Below are 21,422 nucleotides of genomic sequence, written 5' to 3' on the forward strand. Positions count from 1 at the left end.
TCTCTTTGCCTGCAAAAGGAAATACACCAAATGCCACTAAAGGTTGCAACAAAATTGACTTTTTGGTAAAAGTTATAATAGGGATTCGGTCCAAGAAACGCACAGTATCCGAATAGGACGTATTTGCAGATGAAGCACTGGCAGAGGTCTGGCACAAAAAGCTATAATCGTGGGTTTTAACAAGCAAGTTACCCTGGGATACTGGGAGTCTCAGTAACTCATTGTAACTCAGTACAGATATTCAGTAAAATGGGGCCTCCTTTACCACCTAGAACATTAACCTAGGCCTTGTGATACACACAGGTGTTATGTCCAAACTTATCGATTACAAGGAGAAGAGGCCTCAATACTGGAGAGATGACTATATCCAAGGATGCAGAGGTCATGTTGCATACTATAAATAGGTATAAACATGCTCTACATGGTTATGTGAGACGTAATACTAAATGCTTTCAGAAATGAAAGCACTGTTAGAAGCACCACCAGAGACATGCTAAGCATTACAATTTGACATTGCATGGACTTCGCTAGGAGGACTTCCCTCTTCCCTCTCCTTTTGTATGATCATCATGCAAGGCAACAAAGGCCGACTCCTACACTATGGTTTGCTGGGGTCCTTCCTAAAAGAATGAGATTAATCAAAGTCACTGCAGCAAGGTTTTAGTCGCACTCAGGTTTAGAACCTTGGCATAAGCATCTTTTCCAGACACATGACATTTTTAAACGACTGCTCCACAGATCATCCATCAACAGCCTGGTATGTGCCACAGCTGGGAAACGCTGCCTCAATACGAATTCAGTGTTTGATCTCATGGTCGCAAGTTCAAATATCAGTAGGTACTCATGGCACTTTGTTCTTCTGGAGTCTAATACAGCGGACTTCCATTGTATCCTCCTCCTCCCTTAAGGGGTGTATGTGCACAATTATAAAACATTAAACTGTCAGTTGGATCACATTTTGCCTTTCCAGTTTGCACCTCCAGCTTCTTGACTCTTATGGATGCCATGAGTCAAATACAGATCTCTGGACTTCAGACATTATAGATCCCAACAGAGAATGTCTTAACTAGCCCCAAATTCATTTTCCCCAGTAGCCTTGAATGCACGTTTTCAGTCATACTCCGGAAACCATCCCCATTAACGAGGGCATAAGTGGCTTTCTAAAGAACTACAGGAGTGCAAGGAAAGTGCCCCTTTTTAGTCACTGATGTACTCTATCCATTGTGTTTATTGTTGCCCAAGTGTGGCCACTGGCTGGCACAGAACATACCTCACATCTGCGAGGCGTGTCTCTTGGACTGTCATGGATATAATGCAACCTCCCACCTCTCTTTATGGGAGAGGAGAATGACCATAGTCAATTTCACAATCTAATTTGCAATCCGAGTATGATGGTTGACAAGAGACTGGTTAGAACCCTAGTCACACAGTCGCCGGGTCAGTGATTCCGATTTTAGATGACATTACCTGTTGTCAAGAACTCAAACTAAATCAAAAGAGGTTGGTCATGGGGTGGGTTTAATAACAGAACTTAGGCAATGCGTTTTTCAACCCTCCCGGGTCTTTCTCAAGGAGTGTGGTGGTTATTTGGTACATGCTGTGGGCGATGAGCTCTGAATACATAGGGTTGTAAACCACCAAGAGCCCGTCAGGCCGAGTTGGCCTTCTGCAAGCTGATGAGTGGTCTCTGCGATCTTTCGATGATCACCAAGACTGCTCATCAGCTTGCAGAAGGCCGCCTCGGTCTGACAGTGTTGCTAAATTCTGTTATTAAACGCACCCCATGACCAACCTCTTCCGACTAGTTGGAGTTCTTGGGAACGGATAATATCTAAAATCAGAACCACTGACCCATCTCCTAAGAACCCCATCACTGGCAGCAGAGTCCTAAGCATAATCCAAATGATCAGTGCAGTGACATATTCCGGTTTATAGTCAAAAAGTCGAATCCAATAATGTCGAAAGTCAAAAAGTCGAAAACAAAAAGTCAAAAACAAAAATGTTGAATTCTTTTTTGGTTGCTTTTTTTTCGAAATGAATAACAAATTCTACATTTTTGTTTGACTTTTTGGATTCGACATTTTTGTAATTCGACATTATTGGTTCGACATTATGACTGGACACCACATATTCCAGTGTCCTGCCTTACCTTATAAGTATGATGGTCCCTGGCATTCTTGAATTGGGTTTGTTTTGCCTGCATGGACCTCATACTATTCAGGGGACACAGTGCCCATGCATTTGTGAGTAGTACCTTGAAAGTATTGACTGCATGATAAAACCCTGCTGCAGGGCCTTTTCCCGGGATGCTCAAGAAGGGATTCTCGAGTCCTTCAATCCAGCCTCTCGGCCGTCGTCCCATGGTGGCAATGGTAAATTGAGATGCATCTCTCCCCGAGGGGTAGAGCTACAACTCAAGTCACTTTGCAGCTGGCTTGTGGGATCATACTATTGCAGTGTCAATGTGTTTGAGATTTTAATCTGGTAACCTGTGATCCCGACAGCTGCCGGTAGCACTAGATCTTCCCAAATTCTTGAGGAGCAAGGACTTTGTTCTTAACCACAGAGGCAGTGTTCTCGGGCAGTAAATGGTCTACTAGTAGATTTCTGACTCTTGAAGTTTACTGTACGTTGGAGGCAAGGATCGCTACTGAATGAGTGTGATCAGTGGAAGGGGCCAAATGGTCTCAAGATCATTACACGGTCAACCTGTAGCTCCTCAATTGCCACAATATATCCCCATGGATGAAGGGGCACTGCCAATGCAGCCCAAGGGCTTGAACGTCAGTGTGTCAGGACAAAGGGGCTTCAGGATGAATGGGTTTTGGAGCAGTGGAGTTATACAATTGTTTAAATTTGGATCTTATACCTCAAGGGCTTGCTCAGAACTTTTTGGGTCCTGTTGAGAGCATGTTACAATAGAGCAGCTGGGGAATCCAGGTAGGTGACAGTATGCATGGTACAGACTGTTTTCACTTATCCACCACTGGTTGAAGGTGGGGGCAAAGGTGGAATGGCCTTGAGGATTTACTCAACAGTGATGGCTCAGGTACGGTACACCTACACCTGGAAGGGTGCCTCGTTTTGGGATAGGTAGTCAGAATGCGTATTTCATCAGTAGTAGGATAGCTGTGAACTCCTGCCTTTGTCTGTAGTGAATGAATTTCTCCCAGTAATAGGATGTTTTAAGTCCTTGAATATATTATCCCACCTGGGCTCCATCTTGCCGCACATGGGCGGAATTTCCCAATGGATTGGGATTGGGGCATAGGTCTTTGGCCTTGGAAAGAACGGCTATGGCCAATCTTCAAACTTCAACTTCTGAGATCAAGGGGAGGATTGCAATTGTTTGCTCCAACTCATTCCCTGACTCTTCATAGGGTGATGTTGGTGTGGCTCATCTACACTCCTCAAAATATTTTAGATCAAGCACGCCCTTTTTGGTCAATATTTTTTATGATGATCAGTAATTCAGAGCTCCGAAGGCTCCCTAGGTCCAAATAAGTGTTAAGAGTGCGGGGGAGAAAATAATGACTCTGGTATCAAAAGTCAATCTATAAATCTGCAAAATAGAGTACCCCTGGTCAATGGGAACTCCCGTCCCCTGCACACCTATGGCTACTGGAACAAACTTCCAATCAAGATTTGTTGCAATTCTATTATAGATCAATGATTTCCCAATCTTAGTCATGTAAATATGTCACACATTTATGTCTTTGGTAATTTAATGTAGAACAAGTGAAAAAGTATTGGCACACACTATTTTCGAAGTTAAATCTCGTTAAGAATAAATCTCCTTAAAAATTAAATGATAATCAAAAGACAATTGTTCATTCAGAGCTCTAGGCGTTTCGAGAGAAAGTCTCTTTCAGGAGCAGTGATATGTAATTATACTTAATGTGAACATTTTATAAACATTCAAAATAACCAAAATGTTTGTCAATATTCATCAATTTCATTGTGAAATAATGGGAACTTCATCTATTGATGTCTCAAACTGGATCTGTGTTCAATTTCTCAAATAGTCCTGTACACCTGTGGAGTGTATATTAAATATAATTTAGTATTTGAAGGCGACATTAGAATTCGTAGAAGATAAAGGTAAGATCCCTAAATAGTTTGTTACCTGGCATAGATTCGATCATCTTCTCTCAATGTTGGAGAAATGGCATTATTTCTTGATTAGATGCTGATACATAGCTATGGGAGGCTAGTAGGAGTTTCTGGTAAACAATGCCTACCCTACGGTCCAACAGTGCGTACTCTGTTCAGGTCATGGAGGGGAAAACACCCCAGAAACTAGCCTTTACTTGCTATACACACTGTCTTTGGAACACATTTTAACTTGGATAAGAAAGTCCCCATCCTACACTTCAGGAAGAATATCGGGCGTATATGGAAGCAGTCCTAAAGATTAGCTAATTCCCTGCCCAACTCAATTCTGTGCCATGAATTGGGGATTGTGTGTCTTTATGCTAGATACAAGTGGAGCGTTGAGCAATTTTGCAAAAAAGAAATTCTCTGCACCCAATTCCTTATATGAAGACCTTTCAACCATGCTTAAAGAAGCACATCCAGTGTCTGTCTTTTTTTATATATTATGATAAAATGAAAAATCTGTTGATAGCATTCGACTCAAACATTGATCATCTTCTCTTAAGGCCTGCGTATGTCCAAAAAATAAATGACGAATTCGACTGGTGTCGGACTACAGATACCTTAAGTCAGTGGTCTTCAAACTGTTTTTGCCTGCGCCCCCCTGAGCAAAATGTGGGCAGGCCGGGCCCCCCCAAAAATGCCAAATGAACAGTATGTATTGAGCGCCGTCATCGCACCCTACTCCATTGTAGTCTCTGGACTCCCTCATACTACTTCTACCCAGTCCATGGGCTCTCCCCACCCCATCACACACCCTGGGCTCTCCCCACCCTGCTCCCGCCACTATTCCATGGTTCCCACCCATCCTGCTCCCACCACAGTCCCTGGGTTCCCCCCCATCAGTGGAGGGGCATAACTATTTCCCCAAAAATGCCATAGCGACCGAGCGCAGTGAGGGAGCAGAAATCAATTAAGGAGGGTTTGGGGGGCTTTCCCCCTGTGAATGTATTTTAAAATAATGTGTTGAAATATTGCATTGTAGAGCATACTTTCAAAAATAAAAATGGGTTAATAGCCACACAGTTCGCAACTGGTGCTGGGGGTCTCAGGGGGCAGGCATGGCATTTTTTACTGGACATCTATAATAGATGTCCAGTAAAAAGATACCATCCCTGTCCCCTGGCCCCCAATGGGTCTAACACAATCAACATGATTATGTGTGTGTATGCAAGGCTGGGTGCCAAGGGGGAAAGAGCATGGTATTTTTGACAGGGCATCTATGATAGAAATCCAGTTAAAAAAAAAATACCATCCCTGTCCCCTGGTCTCCATAGCGCCTCAGAAGGAGAGCTGATGTTGGCAGGTGGTTAGTGGGATTGTGCAACAAAGGCATTTAGGCATTTTTAAAATGTGTTTGTTGTACAACCCTCTTTCCCCCCATCTATCCACCACTAGCCAAAATCATCTCAACTGACCAGAAAAAAGAACACACACACACATTCATACAGCAATCACCATCATTCACACAAGCATCCATAAACAAGAACACACGCAACCATACACATGTTTAAATCAATAAAAAGAATCAACATAAACTTAACTTCTGCATTGGCCTGCGTGTGGGTGCTGAAATGCCCTGCTCCAGGCTGCTTGAGGAGGCGCACAAGCTCCCCCTCGTACATACAGACATGCAGTGCCCCAGCCAGCATTTCCAATGAGCTATGCAATGCTGGCAAAGCAAAACGCCCCAGCCTTGCATGGCTCAGTGAGCATGTGCGGCTGGGGAACTGAACTGAACTTTCAAAGGGAAACAATGTTTCCCTTTGACATTCCAACCAGCCCAGGAGCACTCCCACAGATGGAAAAAGCAGCCGAGGGGAGTGCTCATTGTTTCACTGGGCTGGCTCCTTAGCTCCTCCATAATGGGCGAGGGGGCCACTGGGTGGGCACAACCTCGTCATTATGGCTGAGCCGCCAGGCTCAGACTGGCCTATAGGGCAATACCTGTGCCAAAAATGCAAAATGCTAGTGTGGGCCAGTCAAAATGGGCCACCTTTTTGGGCAATGTGGGCCAGTGTGATGAGATACTTCACTATGCAGTTAGTAATTTTGACCACTGTTGCTGAATAAATATTCTTAAAATGTGACAATTCACTTACATTTTTAACACAAAGCACCCATACTTTGGTACTATTCAAACAGTCTGTGACTAAAGGAATGAATATCCACTTTCAACTGCGGGCCACTTTTTCATTGGTGCCCGAGACTGTTTCATGCTTCAGCCCGACCATGTGAGCCGCCCTTGTCCATTTCGTCCAATCTTTTACATTTCATGCTGGGCTTTCACGGCCACCCAGGGAAGCGGCCGCAGCCCCCTGCAGGGGTGCGCACCACAGTTTGAATACCGCTGCCTTAAAGGGATAGTCCAGTAAAACATTTTATTTAAAAAATAGATAGGCAACATTAAAAAAAAAAAAATACTAGCACTTTTTTTTTTTTTTTTTTAACTTCCTATGTAAAATTTTGAGCTATTCAAGCTCAAAATTCGCAAAAGCAAGCACATGGGCGCATCCATTTTGTGAAATGGATGCCCGCCTGTTCTGGCTTTTGCTGCACTAATGAAGGAAAAGCCAGCCAGCTGTAGTAAACAAAAGCTACCGCTGGGTTGCTTTTCCTTCATTGGTGCTGTACGCGGAGGACGGGGACCGGAGACCAGAGCAGGAAACCTGCAGCTGAATCTCGGTAAGTGCTATTTATTTTATTTTTTAAAAATAAGCACTAGCTGCGTTTTTTTTTTCTAGGTTTTCCGGGCTGGAGGAGCCCGGAAAACTTAGAAATAAAACTGCAGCTTTAAAAACGTTGTATTTATGTTTGCGGTCGCTTTTTGAGGCTCGGAGGAGCCTGAGAAACTCGGAAAGAAAGACCGCAGCGTTTTCAAGCACAACTGCGTTGTGTTTCTGCCTGCTGTGGCTATCACTTTGGGTCTCCGGTGCTCCCCCAGGGGAGCACCGGAGACCCAAAGTGAAAGCCAAGGCAGGCAGAAACACAACGCAGTTGTATTTACATGCCGCTGTGTTTCTGCCTACAGCTTATTTCCCATTTGGGGCTCTCGGGCTCCCCACGGGGGGCCCCGAGAGCCCCAAATGGGAAATGCTAAATGCTGCAGTGTTTCTGCCTAAATCTGATTTCCCATTTGGGGCTCTCGGGCTCCCCACAGGGGGCCCGAGAGCCCCAAATGGGAAATGCTAAATGCTGCAGTGTTTCTGCCTAAATCTGATTTCCCATTTGGGGCTCTAGGGGAGCACCGGAGACCCAAAGTGATAGCCACAGCAGGCAGAAACACAACGCGGTTGTGTTTGAAAACGCTGCGGTTTTTCTTTCCGAGTTTCTCAGGCTCCTCCGAGCCGGAGGAGCCTGAGAAACTTGGAAAGAAAAACCGCAGCGTTTTCAAAACACAATGTTGTATTTATGTTTGCGGTCGCTTCAAAAGCGACCGCAAACAAATATGTTTTTAAAGCTGCGGTTTTATTTCTAAGTTTTCCGGGCTCCTCCAGCTAGTGCTTATTTTTTTTTTTTTAAACAAATAGCACTTATGAAGATTCAGCTGCAGCTTTCCTGCTCTGGTCTCTGGTCCCCGTCCTCCACGTACAGCACCAATGAAGGAAAAGCCACCCAGCGGTAGCTTTTGTTTACTACAGCTGGCTGGCTTTTCCTTCATTAGTGCCACAAAAGCAAAAGCCAGCACAGGCGGGCATCCATTTCACAAAATCGATGCGCCCATGTGCTTGCTTTTGCGAATTTTGAGCTTGAATAGCTCATAATTTTAAATAGGAAGTTTTAAAAAAAAAGTGCTAGTATTTTTTTTTTTTTTTAATGTTGCCTATCTATTTTTTAAATAACATTTTTTACTGGACTATCCCTTTAAATAGAAACGCTAAAACATTTCGTTATTTTCTGCGAGTACTTTGAAGAACCGAGAATTTGGAATCTTGGCAAGTGTAAAATTTTCGAATACTGTATTCTCAAGGCAATGGCTGTGGACCAGATGTATGTGGGAAACCAATACTGCCCTTGTTCTTTAACTCGACTAGTGTGTCATAAATTAGGAACTCTCAGTTTAACTGAATATACAACAGATGACAAAGGAAGAGAACTCATCTTATGTTCCTAGCCGTTTACCCATGAGACTCTTAGTGATAACACTAATTGTGCAATATAGCATGTTCATGATGGTAAAGCAGATCCATCAAGCATTCATGCATTTATTTTTAGTATACTTTTACTAAGCAAATTGTACAATTGTTGTCTCTTTTGTGGTAGCACTACTGACAAAATGCTTATTTTTATATTGCTACGAGTTGATTTTGCACATTGGCTATTTGCACTAGAAGCATGATGATAGTGCGGCGGAGGTCTTTAGGCACAAGATGTATGCATAATTTATTTAGTTTTACTTTGTTTTAAAGTATTGAGATGAGGTTTTGTGTTAGATAAGTATTATTCACCTATATATGCTGTATACTTTGGTGGAGCTCAAGGTTGTAAAAGTTTGTTTACAAACTAAATACAATGAAATAAAAAATAAAACAATCGTGGATCACTATACTCAACCATATTTCTCCTCACACTTCCCTTTTGACCACTAGCCATCCCAGCTCCTCTGATACCGCTGCGTCCTACTTGTAACCCCTAGCATAGGTTCACTTTGCACAGGTAGTATCACACTTCATAAATCCGATACATAGATAGATGGGTGTTAGTAGACATCACGCCTGATGGTTGACACATTTGTAGGAGTTGCAATCCGAGCTCAGACATCTCATTATTCCTTACTGCGTCTACACCTGAAAGGGGTATTTACATTGCTACCTTAAATCACATCAGCATGATGATTAGGCTTCAGGTGCATACTCAGTTTTTTGGTGGAGAGTGGTTTAGTCCAAGGTCAAGATCCAGCTATTTTGGCGCCTTACCTTCATAGTCCCATCAAAAATGTTCACTAGCATTATTGTGACCAGTTACAATTTTAAGTCATTTGTCTAACTCTGTGGCTCTGGTCTCCTTCTCCCCAGCTTTTAGTTGCAGGAATGAGGGTGTATGCTACTGGCTTTTAGGGTAGATTTGCTGCTATTTTAAGGATGTGACTGATCATAGAATCCATATATGTCACTGGATTTGGTAGGTCATAAAAGTAATAGGACAAGGAAGAGGGGCGTGAGGTAATGCTCTGATTACTTAATGGTCATCTTTAGTACTCCTAGTCAACTCTCTCATCATGGTGCTTACAACCCGTTGCACACTCCCTTAATGGGATGAAGGGGCCCAGGATCCTTTTGAAAATTTAACAATCGAATGGTGGGATATTGGCTAACTTCTACCTAACAGAGTGATGGGGATGCCTGAATAAAAATTCCGGGCATGGCGAGGTGAATCGGAAAAGTACTGTTGACACAGCTTTCAAACAGAATTTCCTTTCCAGTATAATCGTCTAACAAGTGAAAAATAAATAAATAAGGAAGAGGAGGAGTAATTAAGATTTACCAGTAAGTAATTAAAGCAAAGCTTTAAGAAGCATGGTGTGCAGCTTCACAGGCACTGTTCTAAGAGTGGCACAGATTACAAATGGTAATCTTAAATCGTAGACCTACTCTTCCATGTCCCAATCATCACTATATGAGGAACAACCAAGCCTAGGTGTAGTGCATCACATGTCACGGACTTGCAGGTGGGTGTAACGCCCATGTTTATTGCAAAAACCACCAATCATCAGTCACACTCAAAAAGAATACAGCTCTCCCTACTGAACCTGCAGTCTTTGGATTATAGCATGTCAATGCAGAAGTGGGTAATGAACTTATGTGGAATTGGCCAAGTAGCAGCTCAGCAAATGACTAAGTGAGGGACCTCCTGAAACTCTTCAAGAAGCAGCCATGGGCCTACTGGACCTGCCTTGAAATGAGATGTGTTGGGAACTTCTACTTCAGCATAAGCAAAGACAATGTTGCTTCAGTATTCCAAATGTTCATACATCACAACTGCACTCTGAATATCTAGGAGATGGAGCAGCTGCTGCTCCTCGCTTCTGAGAGCGAGTAATGGTAAGGGACAATTACCTCTGCAAAATGATGAAAGAAGAAGAAACTGCTGATCTTAACACCCATACCAGGCCTCAGTACTACTGAATTTGGTTGGATAACCAAGAAGGGCTCATGCAGAGAAAGGCCCAAATTGCCCTATGTCGTGGGCTGAGGAGACTAGCATGAAAAATGTGATAGCTCAGGAACCATACTTCAACATGCGGACTGCAATGGGAAGGCCTGAAGGGCCCACAGTACCCTTGGGAGATCCCATGGTGGAAGAAGATACCTAGAAGTCGGCCTGGGGAGATTAAAACTTCCCAACAGTCTTGCAAACAGCTCTGAGGCTTCAGTTACACCACCCCATGGGTCCTCAAAGACTCAAATGACAGCCCACTGGCTCCTTAATGTGGAGACCGAGAATCCCAGGTTGAAACCATCCTGAAAGAATTAAAGGATTTGAAGTGCAGACCAACTCGCCTGTCTTGAACTCAGGTGCAACACCCACATGTTTCGCTACTTAGGCATAAACATACACCATAACATAGAAGACACTCAGAGCCAACATGTTGAAGGTGAAAAATGGCCTAGACGCATCTATCAAATTCTGGGAGAAAGTCCCCCTGTTGGTGATGGGTCGGATATTGTTGGTTAAAATGATAGCCCTGCCCAGATTACTGTATCACTTTATCAATGTGCTATACCTCATACCAAAGAAGTTCTTCACAGACCTCAACACAGTGTTAAGTAGCTTTATATAGGGTAAGGGTAGGAGGAGAGTAAGCCATGGAGGCACTATGCAGAAGGTGGAATGCGCCTCCCTCGGAATTGTACTATTTAGCAGGTCAATTACAACACGTGGCAGGGTGGCTAGCGGATACAGAGACAGTGGAGCACACCCTCCTGAGCGACACCGTGTCTCCTCCATACCTTCTCAAAAAAGTGCTGTGGCTAGAGAAAAGCAGGATCACACAACCGCCGACGTTCCTAGTTAGGACTGCAAATATGGAACAGAACAAAGATTACTAAAAATTAATGAACCATACTCCCCCAGATACCATTGGCAGCACTCAACGGAACCAGCAGAGAACATCTTAAACAAAGCAGTGATTACTGGGAGACCAAAGGATTAATCACGACTGGAGACCTAGCCCCAGCAGGGGCGATCCTAGACTTTCACAGCTGAAAACTAAATGGCCATCTCCGACAGTATTGTAAACTGAAAATCCCATTTTAGACTGGCTATAGGATGTCACTGAGGGAGGACATATGGTATCCTGGCTATATCAGGCGCTCACAGAAGAGATACCTAAAGACACGGTCAAAGGAAAACAGACATGGGAAAAGATAATGCGCAAAGGCGAAACTCTACCCTAAATAAAATATCCAGGAACGCCAGACTAAAACAATTACAAGAGGTACGTGTTTTTAACACCTTGTTACTGCGCCACGGCTTTATGTAAATAAGTTCCAAAATGCCATATATTGGTGATCCAATTAGGTTTATTGTTGGCCCTTTCTGATTACACGTGTTTCAGCATTATCTATGCCTTTTTCAAATCTGAAATCTGTTAGCCCACCCACCACATCACACAATTGGATTCACATTCATGCGGAACGTAACACGTATAATAATATACTAAGGAACCAGCCGCAAATAATATTTGTTTGGCACCAATTCAGTCGAACAAACACGAGTCATTGTTGAAAATACAGTCAAGTCACTCTCAACTGAACAGCTGCACGCACTGCACATCTAGTAGAATGACACACAATGAACCGTCATGATGCACATTCTAATAAACACTCTTGCATGCCATATAAATGACAAACTCAATCGAGGGACATCATACAATGCTTATACTTTATTTTTTTATTGCTATTCTGCGCCAGGTGGGATTTAACCCAGTACTATTCCCCCAATTCTGCAACTATGCAAATATGAAAAACAGCGAAGGGTAAAATGACTTTTTGGAATTAAAATGTACCACCAACTAGTCATACCATGCTCTAGTATAAGACAATTTGGAAACCCAGAGCACCTTACATGCAAAAGCCAGTCGTAACCTTTGCTGCCTTGAATAATATAATTAAATGTATGTAGCATGGCAATATGTACTCTGTGTACTCTGCAATTACAGAGACAATTATCTAATTCTTTTCTCATGACTGTTTTTCCTCATTTCTATTATTTATTTATTTTCAACTCCTTACTTACCTTCCTGATCCCCCACCCCGAATCTCGGTCTCTCATTTTGTAGCTCTTCTCCTATTGATCACTACTTGTGGATATTGGTCCCATTGGGGACTCTTGTTTTTCTTACCCAATGTTGCTTTTTAACATGATCATATGATGACAATATGATGGATTTGCACGTTTATGTTTTCACTTATTATTCAAGATTATAGATATGCCCCGATTTGAAAAAGGCATAGATAATGCACAAACACGTGTAATCAGAAAGGACCAACAATAAACCTATTCGGATCACCAATATATGGCATTTTGGAACTTATTTACGTAAAGGCACAGTAACATGGTGTGTTAAAAACACGTACATCTTCATAGACAAACGGAGTAATGGAACTCTTAAACACACCAATGCGAATCTGAATTGTAACTGAAACAGGTCACAGGGGTCTCACAGTGATATCACCAAAAAGTTCCTCAAGTCAAGTTTAAAACAATTACAATTCTACATATTCCACGGGGCATACTTGACCCCGGAGAAGATATCACAATTCCCAGAAGCCACCACACAAAGTTGCCCGAAATGTGGAGAAGAGAACGCAGAGATCGGACACATGTTCTGATACTGCTCAAAGATTCAGAAATACTGGCGAGAAATAGAACAATGCTTGAGAGAGAAAGGGATCCAAGGCCAGGAATGGACAATCGGAGCCTGTCTCGTAGGACTTTACAGTTACCAGAACAAAAACAGAGCAATGAAAAAGATTATAAATTTTGCATGGGTACTAGCTAAACGATGAATAGCGATGATGTGGAAAGCCAAAGACAGACGGAAATGGAGACATGGTGGAAGGACCTAAAAAGATGGACCATAACAGAAACAGCAGTTTGGTATGAGGCACTACGAAGAGGAAGGAGAGAAAGTTCAGTGCACATTTCATCATGGAACAAAATAGTACAAGAACTGTACACCTACCAGGACGAGAGGCATCCTTGAAAGCACACTATTAGACAAGAGAACAAGTCGAAACGACCAAGAAACACTAAGAAACCGAATGATCGCCAATACAAATCACCCCCACTGAACTTGACCTGGAGCGCCTACAACATTGAAAGCGATACCTTGAGACCTAGTTTTTGTTAAAGATGGGGTTAGGGAGAGGTGGGCACAGGAACCTAACGGATAACAATGTATGCTATAATGTTATGTATGTTTTTATGCACTTGCAAAACCTAAAACATTTTTTTTTAAAGGATTTTAAGTGCAGAACATGACAATGGTTCTACGCCATTGTGGGTGCACCACATAGAAAAAGCCTTCCAATGTGTCGTGTATGCCTGTAGGGTCGCAGGGCATTGAGAACCCTAGAAAGACACAGAAAGCTCTTCTGGGATGCCCGAATTTTGAAGGCCTATGTGTTCAATTTCCATCCACTTGACTTAGAGGCTTCTGTCCACTCTCATTGCAGTCCTAGAGTATCATCGCTTGGCAAAGGAGGCAGGAGATGGACTGGTTCCAATGTCAAATGACAGTAGTGAAACCAGCTTCTTCTCAGCCAATGCATAATCATCAAATGGTGTCTGCTCTCACTCATGGCAAACACACTTCTTTTGACCCATTAGATGCATCTTTCACTCCATTTAATAAGATATTTCGTTTCTCAAAGAGATGCCAATCATTGGTGGCTTGAGCCTTCTAAAATCTAAGTGGAGCAGTCTTTGGCTTTATCATAGGGTTTATAACATCGCCTGGGGAGGCCCGAAGCAGAGCAGTCTTTGGCTTTATCATAGGGTTTATGATATTGCCCAGGGAGTCTCTGCGAGCAGGCTTTGGTTTTATCATAGTGTTTATAATATCACCTGGGGAAGCTTTTGTCCACTGACAGTGTACTTTTGCTACTGCGTTATCGTCGTTTAAACATAACAATTCTGCTCTCTTAGGTGCTAACTTTGACAGGTTCTTGAGGTAGCACCCCCTTTCCCATTGGAGCCCCGGACTGAGGGTCACCACAGAGTGCTTCATCTTGCACCCTCCTCCATTTTAGAGAGTGATTAAGCCCTCGTCCCAAGCCAGGGACTGCAGAAACTCAGCCGGCAACCTGGAGAAATATGAAATGCTTTGGAACGGGTTCCTGGGGTTGAGGGGGGCTGATGACTCATAGTCCTGAATGGGATCGAAGAAAAGGAACATGGGGTAATGTGCGTGAACACTTTAGCAGCATTAGCCATGCCTCTTGCTGCCATGTAAAATCTCCCTGCTGTAGGGCTGCCCATCACAGGAAACGATTTATAAACTTAGCCAACAAGTGCTGGTGGTATATAATATGTCCCGGCGCCCACCCTGCATTACATTGACAAAAATAAAGCACCAGAAACTAAGAAGCCCAGACAGGTGTCTTCTTTACGGGCCACAAGTTTGATCACTAGGCACAGCACCTCAGTTTTCTGAGCGGCTCTCTAAATTTGAGGGGTATGGCCAGAAATGGGTTCCAAATTCTCTACAGAGTCAACCTCCATTTCTGGTATAGGCTGTATACAGTTAATCTTGCACAACATTAAACATTAACAAATGAGAGTAAAAGCCTGGGTTCCTCCAAGACATGTAGGCCTGAGGTAAGCGACACCATCTAGGAATTTGCAGCATGCAAGATCCAAATCCTTACTATAAACACGGGGGCTTCAAGACACATGGAAGTAAACAAGCGTAAATGAGCTACACCAACCAGGTTGGCATCCCAGGCTATGCTCAGCATCGTGTGCCGACTATCAAAAGTGTCTAAAAAACCCAGGTGTCAATCTTTCAAACAGTAGAGCGTTTAAGGGGAAGCGTATTTATTCCACACCAACCATATAATAGAATAACTGCTTTGGGTGAGACAGAAACGATGGTGCGGATCCGAAACAATGCACTGGAAAGTGTGCTCTTTTAAAATCAGTTAGCCCTTAAACACTCCTGCCAGATGAACCATGTCATCCAACCATACTCGACATTTTGGAATTTATTTCATTTCATGCGGATTAGGCCCACAAATCCCAGCATGCAAAATGCTGTTGGGAAGATACAAATTAAATAGGACCAGTTCAAAGCGCCACATTAGACATGGAACCACTTCACATCGTAACGGATGTATCTCTGAAAAAAATTCACTTTAAAGCGGAGGGCAACAACCTTCTAAATGGGCTTTGTTTAAAAAAAAATTAACAATAACTAATCGAGGAACCACGTGCTTCACCCTTACCACACGCGCAGCGATTGTATGATGTTATTGTCACAAATCTGGTCCAGGTATTTAAACTGCCACAATCTTGGTTGCCTCACATAATCTGAAATACAGCGTGGATTAACCGTGTATCTCGAATCACAGCGTTGTGGAAAGCGTCCTAAAATACTCGCTGTATGTGCGTAAAAATCCCGAGGCACAAACGTAATGTTATACAATCAATTGAGACTTAGCCAAGTAAACTGGAGTCATATTGGTCACGCCGGGCACACATCCGTCATGTTTCATTAAAAATATTAGTAAGCACAGAATAAATAAAATGCGGTTCATTTTATTTGCAGCTAATTCGAAAACTACTTTTACCTTTGATTTGTCCATGCCCTTAGAAAGGTGCGCGACCAATGTGTTCAAAGCTAATTACCTTCAGGCAGGAACAGCTGCCCCCTAAATGTCTACTAAATACCTTCTCGTCATGTGGTCAAAACGAGCACATGATCCCTTCCTGCCGCCATTTTTTTGCTTCCTGTTTGTGTGGGTCACCATGAAACACTGCAATCCCTAAAACGCATTTGGCTCCAAAATAAACAACCATTGTGGAGAAATGATGTTAATCATTTACCTTGAAACAGGTGATGACCATATCACGCGCATACTAATGTCAGGTGTGAGTAGTCAGCCAGTCAGTATTTTTCTTTAATTTCCGGTACTTGTAGAGGATTACAGGAATGCAAAGAAATGATTACACCGGCCATGTGGAATTTGTAGGTCTCTTCCGAGTCGCAACACACAATGTGTTTAGTGTTTTGCTGCTTCAATAATGTGCTGTAACTTGTAAACTCGGGGATGCCAATTGCCCTGCTATCATGTGAACCAACCTCCTGCCAGTCCTGGCTATTCAGCCAACAGCACTTTGCATTCTGGGACTTGTAGTTAGGATTATTTCATTATCTTCATCTCTAAAGAGCCCTACATGAAAAGTGCTTTTCGCTAATAAATCAAAAATGTCTGGAGTTGTCATGTCATGCTCCCTTAACCGATTGTATGTTGCATAGTGATTCTGTTTTAATGGTGTTATCCACAAATGTTCATTTTAAGTTGGTGGGGAAGAGGGAGGAACATATTCAGGGTGGGAGGGAGGGAGGGAAGGAAATGCTATCAGAATAAGGGGAATGCACCACGCATTGTTTGTGGGAAATGTAAGTATTTAGTTAAGCAAATGAAAAAATTAAAGCCCTCATTTACGATGTTTGTTTGTACATGCACTTTCCAGAACACACTGACATTATTCCATAAATAATTCGTGTTATCCTGCGTGCCATCATCACCACCACACCTCCATAATGTACACACATACGCACACCAAAGACCCCCTGTTGTGCCATGTATGGTTTGTGGTGATCTGCCACCACCCGTATCATTTTATCTCTTAGCTACTTTGTATTCTGGTTGTAGTTCTGCATTCATGGCAATAATAAAATCTCAAGTATGCAATGGCATCATTACGAGTTTGGCGGTATAAGCGCTGCTAATTAGCAGTGAATTACTGTTGACACTAGTGGCAATGGTAATTCAAAGCTCGAATATGACATTTACTATCAACCCAGTAACAGACAATACTTAACTATATCAGTAAAGACATATATATATTTTCTAACATTCAGAGACTAAATCTCTCACGTTCGTTCTTTTTTAACAACACCTCACACTCTGGTGGTTTCCAGCTAAATTTTGGGTTGCCATAGCCTATATCCGCAGGGTTGTCACTTTGCGCCTTCAGTGCACACTAATATAATGATGTTCTACTAAGTGTCAATCAAGCCACAGGCTTTCATAAGGTCATGTGTTTCTTCTTGTTCTATTTTTTCCTTCCCCCTTCAATGAAACAAACACGATTAACTTTAACCCTGTGGTGTGTAATAATTGTATACGATTACTGATTATTGCCTTGTATTTCCATTGATTTCTCTTTTGTTGGGACAACTTATCCAATTCACTTTCCTTATTTCTACCATATGCTATACAAACAATTTCGTTGTTAATTTTGTTCATAATTGGATGTTTTTGCCAGCCTTGAGAACAGCACTTGTCGAAACACGTGTCGGCTGACATCTTTTGCTAATAAATATACTCTTTCAAACTGTCAGTTATACTTTGCAATTCTGTTTAGGAATATCATCACTAATTTAGATTTATGTATAACTAGTGGGCAGAGCGCTTCATGCCAGTCATACATTAGCCTGTGATCTAGTGGTAGGCTTAGCATATTATCGTAGTTTTCACAATGTAACTTATGAGAGACCTGACCTTCACTCCATGGAGAGATGAGCCCAGCTGACCCTTGTGTGAATCGAGAGACGGCTGACAAACCAATTGTAGCCTGGCATCCCCTATGGAGCAGGATCATATATACTGTCTTACCAATCAACTGTGGGGGTTCAGACCCTATATGTGATGTCATTACTGACGCTGTGGCCTCTCCAATCCTTTGCTGAATTGTTTTGTATTCTGTACAATTAAATCTTGTTATCCTTGCAAGCTATCTCTTGGCTTCTTTCCCTAGAGGGTTGTATTCATTCTGGTGGGAGCGTAATAGGGGACTGCCTTCAATTGCACAGCACTTACTATAATTCGTGCATGTCCATTCATACTCCCTTGCGCACCTGAGGCAGCCCTCTCTACCATCATGCGAGACAGGTGACATTGCGTGCCCAGACTAGATAAATTGCATTCATGTTCCAACTAGGCCTTGTGCCAATCAGCCGAGCTAGTGCATAGGGGATAGAAGGAGGACCATATGGGTGTACAAGTGCTGGAGGAGGGTGTTAAAATGGATTTCTAAATTCTTACCTGGTGTGCCGAAGTTTAGGAGGGCACCCTCGATTTAGTGAAACAGAGGAACTTTCTGGACAAGCCAAAGCAATCTAGCTAGCTTGGCAGGGGGTCAAGACTAAGTCTCAGGAGGGGTGACGGTGATCTGAAACTCACAATGAGCACACACAGCAACGAACCACAAATTACTCTTAGACAACTGTATATGAAACATATCTATACATTTATTGTCGACAGGACCAATAGATACAAGTAAACTTTAGTTATGTGATAACAGTTACCATACACAATACCCACTATACAGCATGTATACAATATGTTTCCTAATGCGACAAATGAGGAAAACACAGCCACAACCTGTAAAGAGAATGGTTGGTTAACACACTAGGAGTTTTAGAACATTTTTCTGAGTCGTTCCCCAACTTTCTAGCCCAGCCCTAAGAAGTGGGTAGCCTTGGGCTCAACAGTGCAGTAGTGCCTCAAAGCGCACAATCGCGCCAGTGAATCATAAAGCGGGTCTTCTTGGGAAGGATGTAGAAAGTCAGGAAGGGACCTGAGGCTGTGAAGAACTGGTTCCCACTATTCGAGTAAGATGTGCCCTTGGCAGCAGAACAGTTTTCAAAAGGTGAGAATAGTTGGGGAGCGCAGGTTAACCCAGCCAACATCGAATACCTTTATGGGATATAAAGCATAAAAGGTATCAGATGTGCCAGTGGGAAACTGTCAAGTGAAGCCAGGGTTTGATCCATGTACCCAACTGGAGCCATTGGATAGATTTTATGTCTGCGATTACATCTTTTTTACCCCTTTCCATTGCCCTTTCATAAAACATATTGACGACCGAACGCTCCTCCACTTAGTCCATATGAAAAACATATACCTTATTGGAACGACTTATTGCATTTGTATTTGTATTTATTACATTTTATATAACACTTTACACCAAAGTGCTTTACATAAGGACAAAAGAGAATACATAACAAGCATTACATAACATATGAATCAAGTACCAGAAAACAGTATATGGAGCAATTTACATGAGCAATATGGTATAACATGAGTGGTATAGGACCGTAGTGAGAGAAGCAGCAAAAGGTATTGGGATGTGAAGTAGGACCGTAGTGAGAGAAGCAGCAAAAAGGTGTTAGGATGGTGATTGGAGGAGGTAAGATTTTAGAGAGGTGCGGAAGGAGGAATAGGAGGTGATGGAGCGGATAGGGAGACGGTTCCAGTGGAAAGGGTCAAGAAGTTGGAATGAACGAAAGCGGGATGTGGCACAGGTTGAAAGAAGAGGAGTGAGTAGGAAAAGATCGGCAGAGCAGAGTAGGCAAGAAGGAGTGTAGAAAGTGAGGAGGGAGGAAAGGTATGGTGTAGCAAGACCATAGAGGGATTTGAAGACGAGACAGAGGAAATTGAATTTGAAATGGGAGTGAAAGGAGAGTCAACCTAGAGAGGAGAGAGGAGAGGAGATGGAATGGTGAGGAGAGAGAAGGCAGAGAGAACGGATGGCAGAGTCGTAGATAGATTTAAGGGGGGGTTAGATGTGTGGAGGGGAGACCGAAAAAAAGAGAGTGGAGCAGTAGAAGAGTCTAGAGAAGATGCGGGAGGAAATTAGGAGTTTAGTATCATGGAAGGTTAAGAAGGGTCGAATCTTATGGATGTTATAGAGGAGTAAGCGGCAAGAGCGGGCAGCGAGAGGGATATGGTGGGAGAGGGATAGGGTAGAGTCGATGAGAAGGCCAAGATTATGGGCGTTGGGAGAAATGGGGAGTTGGGAAGGGGAAAAGAGAATGGAAGGAGGAGGGGATGGGAGAGAGAGTGTGTTAGCAGGGAAGAATAGGACTTCCGTTTTGTCGACATTTAGGGTAAGAAAGTGGGAAGACATCCAGGAGTTAATAGCAGAAAGGCAGGAAGAGAGCTTAATGTGGATGTCAGAGGTGAATTAAGAGAAGGAAAGGAAGAGCTGGGTACCATCTGCATAGAAATGGTGAGATACACCAAAGCAGGAGATGATAGCAGCTAGGAACAAAGTGTAGAGTGAGAAGAGAAAGGGGCCAAGGACGGATCCTTGGGGGACGCCATGGTTTAGAGGATAGATAGATGAGGTGCTACCACCCCATGAAACTGCAAAGGTGCAATTGCAAAGATAGGAGGTGAACCAGTTGAGAACAGAGTATTTGAGGCCAAAGGATGAGAGAGTATTAAGGAGTAGAGGAGATTGACAGTGTCAAAGGCATCTGAGAGGTCGAGAAGAATTAGAATGGAGTGTTTAGAGTAGCGGGCAGAAAGGAGAGAGTTGAGGACAGAGGTGAGAGCAATTTCCGTGGAGTGGTGAGGGCGGAAACCAGATTGAGTAGGGGGAGAAGAGAATGGATAGAGACAAAGGAGGAGAGTTGAGAATAGCCAATACGTTCAAGGAGTTTAGATAGGAAGGCAAGAGGGAGATGGGGCAAAAATTGACGGCAAGGTGGGGGTTGGCAGATGGCTTTTTCAGGATAGGGATGATAGTCGCATGCTTGAAGGGAGAAGGAAAGGTAGATGTAGCTAGACAAGTGTTGAAGAAGGAGGTAAGGTAGGGAATAAGGATGGGGTATATTTTAGGAATGAGAGAGGTAGGAATGGGGTCAGGGAGAGGCAGTAGGGTGAGTTTTTGATAAGAGATGGGACACTTCTGACTGAGTAACAGGAGCGAAGGAGGACATGGTAGAGGGTGGGGGAGAGGGAGGAGGTGATAGAGGAGAGTACGAAGGGGAGCAGAGAATGTCTTGGCGAAGATTGAGGACTTTGTTAGAAAAGAAGTTGGCAAAATCAGTGGCAGAGAGAGGAGAGGCATTGGAATGATCAGGGGTAGGGGGAGAGAGAAGACGAGTTAAAGTTTGGAAGATTTGGCGAGGGTGAGAGGATTGAGGGTGGAGTAGGTCAGAGAAGTAGGTTCGTTTAGCAGAGTTAAGGCAGTTATCAGAGAGGGTATGATATGGCATGCAGGGAATTAAAGATTTTGTACAT

At 43.1% G+C, this 21,422-nt stretch overlaps 1 protein-coding gene across 2 annotated transcripts in view; it reads right to left on the minus strand.

Moving 5' to 3' along the window:
• Positions 1-16,192, minus strand: part of FBXO43 (F-box protein 43) — a 470,135-nt gene extending 453,943 nt beyond the window's left edge. The window contains exon 1 of one of the 2 annotated variants that reach the window (XM_069621433.1): positions 15,951-16,030. In XM_069621433.1, coding sequence (XP_069477534.1) covers positions 15,951-15,965 — 15 coding nt within the window. In that variant the 5' untranslated portion in view covers positions 15,966-16,030. Of the gene's footprint in view, positions 1-15,950 lie in introns of both variants that reach the window. The other variant, XM_069621434.1, reaches the window with a different exon arrangement.
• Between the last annotated feature and the right edge of the window lie 5,230 nt (positions 16,193-21,422).

This window comes from Ambystoma mexicanum, chromosome 5q (assembly GCF_040938575.1).
Source record: "Ambystoma mexicanum isolate Mex_15411 chromosome 5q, UKY_AmexF1_1, whole genome shotgun sequence".
In the NCBI taxonomy this organism is placed as follows: Eukaryota; Metazoa; Chordata; class Amphibia; order Caudata; family Ambystomatidae; genus Ambystoma; species Ambystoma mexicanum.